General features: G+C 44.1%; 1 protein-coding gene across 7 annotated transcripts in view; it reads right to left on the bottom strand.

Annotated features, from left to right (window-relative positions):
- Nucleotides 1-12642, bottom strand: part of LOC134340988 (suppressor of tumorigenicity 14 protein homolog) — a 176142-nt gene that overhangs the window by 134969 nt on the left and 28531 nt on the right. For all 7 annotated transcript variants that reach the window (XM_063038649.1, XM_063038648.1, XM_063038645.1 and 4 more), the window contains exons 2-3: nt 3723-3882; nt 1639-1769 (exon numbers count right to left, since the gene is read on the bottom strand). In XM_063038649.1, the coding sequence (XP_062894719.1) occupies nt 1639-1769; nt 3723-3882 (291 nt within the window). The remainder of the gene's footprint in view (nt 1-1638; nt 1770-3722; nt 3883-12642) is intronic.

Raw genomic sequence — 12642 nt, forward strand, 5'->3', positions numbered from 1 at the left:
TGTAAATTATGCCAGGAAATAAGTCCAGGACCAGCCTATTGGCTCAGGGTGTCTGACCCTTCAAGGGAAAGTTGTAAAGTTTGATGGCCACAGGCAGGAATGACTTCCTATGACGCTCTGTGTTGCATCTCGGTGGAATGAGTCTCTGGCTGAATGTACTCCTGTGCCCAACCAGTCCATTAAGTAGTGGATGGGAGACATTGACCAAGATGGCATGCAACTTAGACAGCATCCTCTTTTCAGACACCACCGTCAGAGAGTCCAGTTCCAACCCCACAACATCACTGGCCTTACGAATGAGTTTGTTGATTCTGTTGGTGTCTGCTACCCTCAGCCTGCTGCCCCAGCACACAACAGCAAACATGATCGCACTGGCCACCACAGACTCGTAGAACATCCTCAGCATCGTCCGGCAGATGTTAATGGACCTCAGTCTCCTCAGGAAATAGAGACGGCTCTGACCCTTCTTGCAGACAGCCTCAGTGTTCTTTGACCAGTCCAGTTTATTGTCAATTCGTATCCCCAGGTATTTGTAATCCTCCACCGTGTCCACACTGACCCCCTGGATGGAAACAGGGGTCACCAGTGCCTTAGCCCTCCTCAGGTCTACCACCAGCTCCTTAGTCTCTTTCACATTAAGCTGCAGATAATTTTGCTCACACCATGTGACAAAGTTTCCTATCGTAGCCCTGTACTCAGCCTCATCTCCCTTGCTGATGCATCCAACTATGGCAGAGTCACCAGAAAACTTCTGAAGATGACAAGACTCTGTGCAGTAGTTGAAGCATGCAGTATGGGGATCCCGACTGATCCCCATAGCCCTACAGCTTCTTTCCACCTCCCCCTTGAAGTCCTCCCTACTTCTCCTAAATACAGTAACCCCAGATCATAAAACAGTCACTTCTGGGTCATCTCATATGAAATTTCTCTCCATTTACTTTGTCATTCAAAACTTAAAATCCCATTTTCATATTTCCTCACAACCTACTCTTTCCAAAGAGAATAATCCCAGTTTATGATCCAAGTTACAGAGAGATCAGAACAAATGGTTGAAGACTTGACTTGGAAGTATCTAAGAGAACAGCAGATTAACAGTGGCAGATATTTGAAGAAATACTTTTCTCCCCTCAATAAAGATACATACCATTAAGAAGTACGACTCTTTGGAAAAGTGGTTTTGTCTGTAGCCGATTCAAGAGATTGCAGTTGATATTAGTTTAAAAGAGGGATATAATGTTGCCAAGAATAATGTGGGCATGAGAACTGAGGGTATTTTAGAAAACAAAGATAACTAAAATATTGGTATGGGATCAGAAACAAGAGAAAATCTGCAGATGCTGGAAATCCAAGCAACACAAACAAAATGCTGGAGGAACTCGGCAAGCCAGGCAGCACCTATTATTTTCCACAGATGCTGCCTGGCCTACTGAGTTCCTCCAGCATTTTGAGTGTGTATACTGGTATGGGAGATTGTAGAAGAGGTCTGTATAGAGGGTTCCAAAGTAACCAGTCCCTTAGAAGCTAAAACAGGATCTCAGTAACAGGGAAGTACAGTCCATACCTGTCCTCAGACCACATACAGAGTGCTTTAACTATGTATTTTACGTGCATCATCTACTTGTTTAATGAAAAACTCACCGTTTTCTCAACTGTAGCAGCAAGTTTCTTAAATGCCGCAGACTCAGAATCCTCCAGTTCCTCTGTGAATTGTTTGTTAGCAATTGTAAGGTAACCATTGTACATTTTCTTGATTCGATTATCTGGCCGAACTAGAGGAAGTCAAAAGGTAAAGTTAGCAAATAAGAACAATTCTCATTCTAAGACCTCTGCAGTGCTTCTATTACTAGTTTTATACTAACAATATTAGCAAAGCCAACCACTGCATTCATTAATCTGGATATTGTAGGGTAACATAATTGGTAGAAATGTACATAATTCACAACCACCGATATTGAGTTGGGGTTTCGCTTTAAGAGACTGATCTGACGCGATGACATAATTATAAAAGGTTTTTAGCACGCTTTTGTTGTGTAGGTTTTGGAGTTCATTAAAATGTGTTATGGGTTCTGTTAAACATAAAATGCCTCACTTTGTCTTATTTGCAGAAACCTACAATATAAATTTCCGTCCAGCTCTGAATGTTTAATTCCCTCTAGAACATTCTGCGGTCTCAATACGAGATTGTAAACCCAATATGCTACAGGTATTCAGTCCAGTGTGTAAGCACACTGCGCTCCAGAATTATCTGCAGCTTAATGTGAAAAAGACTAAGGAGCTGGTGGTAGACCTGAGGAGAGCTAAGGTATCGGTGACCCGTTTCCATCCAGGGAGTCAGTGTGGACATGGTGGAAGATTACAAATACCTGGGGATACGAATTGACAATAAACTGGACTGATCTAAGAACACTGAGGCTGTCTACAAGGGTCAGAGCCGTCTCTATTTCCTGAGGAGACTGAGATCCTTTAACATCTGCCGGACGATGCTGAGGATGTTCTATGAGTCTGTGGTGGCCAGTGCTATCATGTTTGCTGTTGTGTGCTGGGGCAGCAGGCTGAGGGTAGCAGACACCAACAGAATCAACAAACTCATTCATAAGGCCAGTGATGTTGTGGGGATGGAACTGGACTCTCTGACGGTGGTGTCTGAAAAGAGGATGCTGTCTTAGTTGCATGCTATCTTGGTCAATGTCTCCCATCCACTACATAATGTTCTGGGTGGGCACAGGAGTACATTCAGCCAGAGACTCATTCCACCGAGATGCAACACAGAGCATCAAAGGAAGTCATTCCTGCCTGTGGCCATCAAACTTTACAACTCCTCCCTTGGAGGGTCAGACACCCTGAGCCTATAGGCTGGTCCTGGACTTATTTCATAATTTACTAGCATAATTTACATATTACTATTTAACTATTTATGGTTCTATTACCATTATTTATGGAGCAACTGTAACGAAAACCAATTTCCCCCGGGATCAATGAAGTATGACTAAGACTATTTAACATTCACTGCTGGGTCAACAAAGGACACTAGCTAAAGACCCAGGAGCGATGCAAGGAGAAACTACAAACTGATCAGCAAAATGTTACATTGTCGAATGTACAACCTTAATGTACTGCAGGTAAGAGATTTGATTGTAGTTTTTAAAAATTTAACTAGGTAAACATTTGAAGGTGTAAAAAAATTCGAGTTATGGGGAAGGAGCAGCATGGTGGGAGGATTGCTCTCCAAAGAGGCAGGCACATGCTTCATGAAGTGTGTGGTCTTTGGTGATGTAACAGCATACATAAGCATGCTGTATTTCTCCATTATAAGGAAATTTATTCTAATCTGTAGCACATTTGATAGTGCACTGTATATTTATCCCTGAGTGTAAATAGTGGGTACATTGAATATTTATCTCTTGTGCAAGTATTGCATGTCCTAGATTTTTATAATCACTCTGTGTTCTACGTATTTAGCCCTGGAGATAAATGAATTTTGCTCAGGACATTTAGCATTCATGAATTTCACTGGTATAACATTAATTCAGCTATACAACAAAGGCAACACTGAGAGCAGACAGCTTCTACTCTCATCTGCAGTATTCCACTGCTGTGACAGCAACAGTGGTGCAATCATTCAAGTTGAGTATGATGTTCTCCAAAGGATCGTCTATTGGTGGCTGTAGAGTACAGATCCAGGATCCACGTATTCTGGGGTAGTGTGGGCAAAATATACTTACAATGAAAATGCCAAACAAGGAGTCCAGTCACCAGGGACAAGAGGGCAGCCCCAATAATCACTCCCACAAGTAGCATTCTCTCCTTTGGGCTGCGTTTCTCCAACTTTTTCTGGTTACTTGCTGGAAGGAACTCCATTTCTTCAGGAATGCCATTGATTTCCTGCAGAAATCCAGAACATGCTGTTAAAAGCAAACAAACCCACTCTAGAGCAACCCAGCATTTTTACAGCTTTCAGTGAGCAAATATTAACTTTCCAAAATGCAATTGTTGGCAACATTGCATAATATGGGATTAAAGAGGCAGACAAAGTTTGGTCAATACACTGAATTAGGGAGAAATGGTAATTGTAAGAAAGGAATGAAAATATGTCAAAATTAATAAACTGGCGGAACAAACATGCAACTGGAAATTTTATATTATGTCAGGTAGATCTTTCTAAGAATATGAAGATCATGTCCTACTTGGAGTCCAAATAGAATAAATCTGAGACAACTGAGAAAAATCTCAAACACATTGAGGTGTTAAAAAAGCCTTACAAGCCCTAGAAAACTCTGGCTGACTTCCTGGGAAAATAACTAAAAATAGAAATTATGCAAACTTTGGAGAGAAAGATGCAAAGAACAGACTTTACCATTACTATCAAGTCATAGGAACAGCCCTGATTCAGTCAGGAGTGCAGGGTTGCAACATGGGCAAAAACAAGTCGCCCAGACAGAGCTAAATGATGCCACGGCTAATGGATCCAACTGAAGCTTGCAGTCCCACCAAATCCATCCATGAAAGACGGTGGACAATTAAACATTGAACATCCCAATGCTCTGTGATGGTGCGACCATGGTTAAAGACAAAGCTGAAGCATATGCAACATGTATAGGCAGAAGTGCCGAGATCCTTCAAGTATTTTCAATGACACAGAAGCCAGTTTTGAGCCAGTTTGATTCACTCCACCATGGTATCAAAGACTAAGAACACTGGATGCTGAAAAAGTTGTTGATCAGCCAACATCATAGCCAGACTCAGAACCAGCTATACCCCTAACAAAGTTATTCCAGCACTGCTGCAACACGTCAAATAGATTATGATGTAGAAAATTGCCCAGGTATATCCTATCTGAAAAACATATGATAAATCTAATCTGGCTAATCCCAACCCAGTCAGACTCGTGCTGGTCCACAGCTGAGTAATGCAAAGTGCTATCAAGGGCAGTTATTCACCATTCACCTACTGACTGATATCCAGTTTGAGTTTAAGCAGGATCACCCTTCTTCAGGCCTTGTCAAATACGAGAGGGTGTAGATTTGAGGTGAGAGGAGCTAAATCGAAAGGAGATTTGTGAGCAGGTTTCTGAGGGTGATAGATGCTGCACAAGGAGATGGAGGAAGCAGAAACAAGAGGCAGGGAGGCAGGCACACGAACAAACAAGGAATTGAGGAATCTGGACCACGTGCAGGCGGATGAGATTTCTTTAAATTGGCATCACAGTTGGCATAGACATTGTGGACCAAAAGGCCTGTTCCTGTGCTGTCCTGTCCTATGTTCTACAACATTACCTACTTCCACCACCAAACAATATGATCCAGATTCTAACCACTCTCTGGGTGAACATAGAACCACTTAGACCCACAATGTCTCCACTGAACACAATGGTGAATTCAACCAATACTCTTTTGCCTGCACATAATCCATATCTCTCCAGATTCATGTTTGCAACAGAATCTTAAACTATCACAGGTTACTCCAATACTCCCCCCACCCCAGCAGCACGTTCCAGGCACTCACCTCTCTGTGTAAAACATCTACCTCACACATCTCATTTGAAGTTTCCTCCCTCTCACTTTAAATGCATGCTCTCGTATTTAAAATTCCTACCATGGCAAAAAAAAGTGATTCTGACAGTCTAGCTATGCCTCTCATAATCTTATAAACTTCCATCAGGTTTCCCCTCAGCCTCTGCTGCTCCAGAGAAAGTAACCCAAGTTTGTCCCACTTTCCCTCATAGCACAGATCCTGTAATCCAGACAGCATCCTACTACTACTACGTCGACTCAGGCCTAGGGAGCCGGCATCGGGCATCCTGGTAAACCTCTTCTGCATCTTCTCTGGACTTCACATCCTTCTGTAATGAAGAGAGAGACAGAGAGAGAATGGACAAGGTGCTGTGAGCTGGCTAACGGGGTCGGACCCTGAGCAGGAGTCTGAGGTCCAGGGTGTTTGGCGAGAGGAGAGGGAGACAGACTCGTGTGGAGCGTCTGGTCAACCACCATTGTTGGTCCCAGGCGGCAGGTCGAGCTGGTCCAAGGGGGTCGCAGGGTGAAGAAGGAGGGTCCTGAGCTCCAACTGTTTGTGCATGAAGAGATTGAACTTGGATAAGTGCGGTGCCTTTTATTTTCCTTTTATATTTTATTCTCTATTAATTATATAGTTCCAGTAATATCTATAAACTGTAATTCATTTAATCGTATCTGGTGTATTGTCTGTTATTTGGCGGGGTGGGGTACATCACACAGCATCCACACAAACTTAATTACCCAGTTTGGCAGGGCTGAGGGCTGTTTCCCTAGACGACAGCGAGCCGAGAAACCCTGAGGCTTGCCGGGGGGGGGGCTACACATGCTTTTGGGGTGGTGCATGATTTTGGGTCACTTTGGCAACAGAGAGAGTTTATTACATCCTCGGGGAAGCCTATACAACACGCGCACCTTATTAAAATTTATTGCAAGCAGTGCAGTTACTAAAACAAATTGCTGTCATTAAGTACAAAGCTCTCGCTCATGCTCCAGACCCCGTTGCACAGGGTAATGAGGTCGCCAATACAGCAGCTAAAAGGGCCACGACTGATGAAAAAGCAATGCAGGTGCTCATGTAAGTGCAATGCACTCCAACATCTCCTACTCCAACTTGGCAGGATTTGGTTGCTGCCCAAGAAGGAGCCCCAGAGAAGGCAAGAAGGGTATGGAGGGATTAGCAATGCTTCACGGACTCTGAAGGGTATGGAGACATCTGGACAATCGCCTGGTGTGCCCCAGAAATCTCCTACATGCCCTTGTTCTGCTATTGCGTGGGAAAGGTCATGCAGAGAAGGTGGGGGAAGAGGGGGATTATAATTCAGACACAACAATGATTTGCACCAGGGCTGACAGTAGTTTCAGGGCAGGTTGTGCAAAGCTGTGAAATCTGTCAACAAAATAGTAGAGGAAAATCACTTGCTAAATTTGATCATTTGCCACCCGCGAAGGCGCCATTTACCATGTTGCAGACAGACTTTGTGCACATGCCTGCCAGCGGGGTATAAATCTCTGTTAGTAATAGTCGATATGTTCTCCAAGTGGTGGAGGCCTTTCCCACTAGAAAGGATGATACTGAAACAGTGGTTAAGGCATTGATAAAGGAGATTAATCCCAGATTTGGGGTGCCATACTGAGGGACTAAGTTTACAGATAAACTAATCAAAGAATTGGGCCAAGCTTCACTTGGGAGTGTCATCTTCCATATCAGCCCCAGTTCTCAGGATTAGTGAAAAGAATGAATGGATTATTAAAAGATGTTGATCGTCCATCATTGACGTCGATGAGGACCTCGACACCATTATGATGGTGTTGAGACTAGCGTGTGATTTGGATTTAAGTGAGGGAGAGTTGCGCAGCGTCAGCCTCACTCTCCCTTCCCAATTCCCATCTGGATCCAGTGGCAAAACAGAGTCGAGATGGCTGGAGATGGGACTAGGTGCAGTGGATGACCAGGACGACTTCTGTGTCTTGTTCTGCTCTACACGTTCCACGACACTTGCAGAGACCGCCTTCTTGACCGTTGGACCTTCCATTGGTCTCGTCCGCTCAATCCACCGGAGTCTGTCTTCACATGCTGGGATAGACAACTCCCTATCTCACTGAGGGTTTGACACCCGTCGGCTACCCTCACCTGGTTTAGCCGGCTTGTCGAAGCCGTTGCCCGGGGTGTGGCCGCTGTCGCATGCAAACAGCTACGGGGAGCCACAGGTGAGAGCTGAGTGCCAGGTGGGGACCAAAGGTGGACTAACCGCCCTGAAAAGGATGCGACACGTTCCCCCACCAGAGGTGCTACCCCTCCCTGACACCCCATACACCCCAAAAGATACATTGGGGTAAAGATACATTAAAAGATACATTGGCTAAAACATGTCAGGGAACTGGACTGAAGTGGCCAGAGGCCCTTCCCATGACTTTATATACTTTAAGAAATCAAGTAACTCGGACAACTAAATTAACCCCATTGTAAGTGTAAATGGGTCGAACAATGCCAGCCAGATCCTGACCTCCTTTAACAAGTGCCCAGGCCTCTCTGGTCTAGACCGACAAGAAAACTATTGAAATTGTTAAATTTTTGGGTGAAGCCATAAGATTGAATGAGGGGCAAATAGCAGCTGCACTATCTCAGCTGGAGGAAGAGAACACTAATCCCTTTAAACCAGGAGACTATGTGTATGTGAAAAAGCTTAAAGACTTTTTCTCCTCAGTGGAAGGAGCCCTATCACATGCTCCTGGTGACAAGGACTGCAGTACATGTTGAAGGACTGAATTCACGGAATGTGGTCTTGAGAAACTCAGTTACAGAGAAAGGTTGAATAGGTTAGGACTTTATTCCCTGGAGTGTAGAAGAATGAGGGGAGATTTGATAGAGGTATATAAAATTATGATGGGTATAGATAGAGTGAATGCAAGCAGGTTTTTTCCACTGAGGCAAGGGGAGAAAAAAACCAGAGGACATGGGTTAAGGGTGAGGGGGGAAAAGTTTAAAGGGAACATTAGTGGGGGCTTCTTCACACAGAGAGTGGTGGGAGTATGGAATGAGCTGCCAGATGAGGTGGTAAACGCGGGTTCTTTTTTAACATTTAAGAATAAATTGGACAGATACATGGATGGGAGGTGTATGGAGGGATATGGTCCGTGTGCAGGTCAGTGGGACTAGGCAGAAAATGGTTCGGCACAGCCAAGAAGGGCCAAAAGGCCTGTTTCTGTGCTGTAGTTTTTCTATGGTTTCTAAGCTCAGTCACGGTGAAGGACAGCCCGGCGACACAAAAGAAGAATGAGAGTTGTTATATTATTGCTTGGATTCTTATAGGCACAGGCCTCCAAATATATAAATAAGACCCTGCTGCATAACACCTTTTTATCTCTTAGTTACAAATTTACTGTGTGCTTGAATCCTTCTGCTTGCTAAACATGCACTCACAATCCTCACCAGAACAAGGGGGGGGGGGTATCCCTTTTGGGCCTGTTCTGAAGGAGGACAAAGTGGCTGAATGGTTCCTCTGACAGAATGGGATGGGACTGCTTTGGAGAGGGAAGGGGATAACTGGGCAGAATAGGGTTACATCGTAGATATGACAAAAAATGAGGAAGAATGGACACAGGAAGGATATAGTTAGGAGACCTTTGGGGGATGCCATCAACCCAAGTATAACATGTCCCACTTTTCTCCGTTCCTAGTATTGAGCAGTTCCCCTGTGGAAGAATTGTGTGTAAGTGTAGCCACCTCTTGAGGTTGGGGAAACCAGGGTCTGTTAGCATTAGCCATTGCTTACAAACCCGTGACCAACTTGGAAGTAACCTCTTATTTTTCAGGTGAAAGACCGCAATCAGTACACCGAAAGGAGGTGCCACCTATTGAAATCAAAGTGGAAATGCCACTCATTTTTTGCAAATATGGCACTCAGAGCTCATTTTCAATATGATTCCCTATAACAGTACTTAATTTGCCTTCAGCTACTGGGCAGCCCCAAAACTGGTTAGGCACCTGTTACTTGGCCTTTGTGGCTCCCTTTATGTGGCACCTAAAATCCTTAAACTTGTCTCCCAACCTCCAGATTAAGAGTGCTATCACTGAGGCTGAGAGGTTTTGGATGATTATGTTTCCTATGTACGGGGCAGGCACAGAAGCTCAAGAGTCCAGTGGTCTCAGCCCTTGCAAAGATAGCCAATTATACCGCTTTGGCCCTGGAGGAAACTCAGCAACAGATTAAGGAGATAATTGCTGAGGTAGTAGTCATTAGAACGGTAGCACTGCGAAATAGAATTGCTCTGGACTTCATACTAGCTGAGAAAGGTGGAACCTGTACCATCATAGGACAGGAATGTTGTACCTACATCCCAGATGTCCGAGAACATAATTCATCTGGCAGACCATATTCAGAAGAGTGTGAAACAAATACGTAAGGTAGGAGAAGAATTCACAACTATGATCCTCCTGGAGGGTGGTGGCCTTTGGGAATCTTTTAGGAGGGTGGTGGACAATGGTGGTGCATTATGGATTGATACTGGTATTGATAGTAGTGGTAGTAACGATCTTTAGATTTACGTGTGCCCTGGTATCCCAGCCCTGGCAGGAACCCACAGGGATGTTTCCAAAGATGAAGTTGGAGCCCTTTGATCCTGAGTATGAGGAAGACGCTTGTTTAGATATGCAGCCTCTGACCCCAGGTTAAGAAGCCCCTTATCCGCAAGATGAGGAGGAATAAGGTTCAACTGACAATCAAAAAGGAGGGGACTGTGGAAGAAAATTAAGCCTGAGAATTAAGGGTTAACAAAATCATGAGAATAGCAGGGTGGGGTAAGAAACAAATGGTGTCTGTCTGTCTACTCATACGAATTAGCGTTCTGTTAGAAATGAAGAACTGATAAGCACAGACTAGTTAACCCTTAGCCTTCAAGATTACATAACTAACTGCTTGGTTTCTTATAATTAATGGGAAGGTTCCTTTCGCCTTCAAGGCTGCAGGACTGACACTTGGCTCTTCTCATTAATGGGGAACTGATTGTGTATGTGGGGACCCCATGTCTAATTTTGTGTAAGGTATGGCAGCATCCAGAACCTTCTCAATAAGGTCTAAGCAGGAACTCTTGACCCCTGAAAACTGGTAACCTGCATGTACTTTAAGGTATAAAAGACCACGCTTGTGCTCACTCTAGCAGTCAGCAGTCCCATTCCGATATGTCCCACGTCCCATTCTGATATGTCTATCCACGGCCTCCTCTACTGTTAAGATGAAGCCATACTCTGGTTGGAGGAACAACACCTTATATTCCGTCTGGGTAGCCTCCAACCTGATGGCATGAACATTGACTTCTCTAACTTCTGCTAATGCCCCACCTCCCCCTTGTACCCCATCCGTTATTTATTTATATACACACATTCTTTTTCTCCCTCTGTCCCTCTCACTATACCCCTTGCCCATCTTCTGGGTTCTCCCCCCCCCCGGTCTTTCTCCCTGGGCCTCCTGTCCCATGATCCTCTCATATCCCTTTTGCCTATCACCTGTCCAGCTCTTGGCTCCATCCCTCCCCCTCTTGTCTTCTCCTATCATTTTGGATCTCCCCCTCCCCTTTTCACTTTCAAATCTCTTACTAACTCTTCCTTCAGTTAGCCCTGACAAAGGGTCTCGGCCCGAAACGTCGACTGTACCTCTTCCTAGAGATGCTGCCTGGCCTGCTGCGTTCACTAGCAACTTTTATGTGTGTTGCTTTTAGTGAGCTCTCCGTGGTCACGCAATAAAGTAATTAAACCAAATACCAGGGTCTAGGCCTTTGTTCAAGTCTAAATGGCGATTGTAAATTTCTCTGACAGCCAGAAAGCAACTTATCTTTTTCCATAATTACCTTGAAACTAGTGGTATTATGATCACTAGATGCAAGGTGTTGCCCTACACAAACTTCTGTCACCTATCATGTCTCATTCTCCAGTAGGAGATCCATTATCACGAATCACCTATCACTACTTTATATTTCTTTCAACCGTCTGTGATCTCTCTACAAATTTGCTCCTCAAAATCTCACTGACTATTGAAAGGTCTCTAATATAATCCCATTAACATGATCATCCCTTTCTTATTCCTCAGTTCCACCCATATAGCCTCAGTAGATGAGCTCTCCAGTGTGTCCTGCGTGCGCACTGCTCCAACATTATTCCCTGTCTAGTAATGTCACCCCTTCTCCTTTAATCCTTTCCACTGTATCAAGTCTAAAGCAACGGAACCCCTGAACATTGAGCTTGTTATCTATATGAATTTTAGCAAGACACGGTCCCACATGGTAGGCTGCTCTGTAAGGTTTGATTCTATGGGTTCAGGGAGAGTTAAATAGGTGAATTCAAAACTAGCTCAGAGGTTGGTGGTTGAAGGTTGTTTCTCAGAATGGAGGACGGTGACTACTGGTGTGCTAGAGACCAGTGTTGGGACCCTTGTTATTCTTAAATGATTTTGATGTGAATGCACAAGACCTGATCAGTAAGTTTACAGATGATAGGAAATTAGCAGGGGTTGTTGATAGTGAAGATGATCATAGATTATAGGGGGAATCTTGATGAGTTAGGGAAATGAGCCAAGGAGTGGCAAATGAAACTCAATACAGATAAGTGCAAGGTGATGCAGTTTTGAAAACCAGTGGAAGACTTGCACTATGAATAGTGGGACATTAGGGAGGGACCTAGGAGTACAAGCATATAGTTTGTTGAAAGCAGCATGACAGGTAGACAAGGTGATGAGAAAGGTATTTATTATGCAAACATTTAACAGACCAGGGCATTGAGAATAGGAGTTGGGACACAATGCTGCACATTAAGTAATTGGTGAGGCCACGCTTGGACTACTGAGTACATTTTTGGTTACAGGAAAGCTTTGGTTAAACTGGAATGAGTGCAGAGAAGATTTATGAGGATGTTGTCAGGATTAGAGGGTCTGAGTTATAGGGAGAAGTTGGCCAGGCTACGTCTTTATTCCTCATAGTATAGGAGAATGAGGAGCAACCTAATAAAAGTGTTTAAAATTACAGGAAACATATTAAGTTGGACGGTAACAGTCTTTTCTCCAGGTTAAGGAAGACCAAAATTGGGGGCCATAGATTCAGGATGAGAGGGGAAGATTTAAAAGGGACTGGAGGAGCAACTCTT

The sequence above is a fragment of the Mobula hypostoma genome, chromosome X2 (assembly GCF_963921235.1).
Source record: "Mobula hypostoma chromosome X2, sMobHyp1.1, whole genome shotgun sequence".
Classification (NCBI taxonomy): Eukaryota; Metazoa; Chordata; class Chondrichthyes; order Myliobatiformes; family Myliobatidae; genus Mobula; species Mobula hypostoma.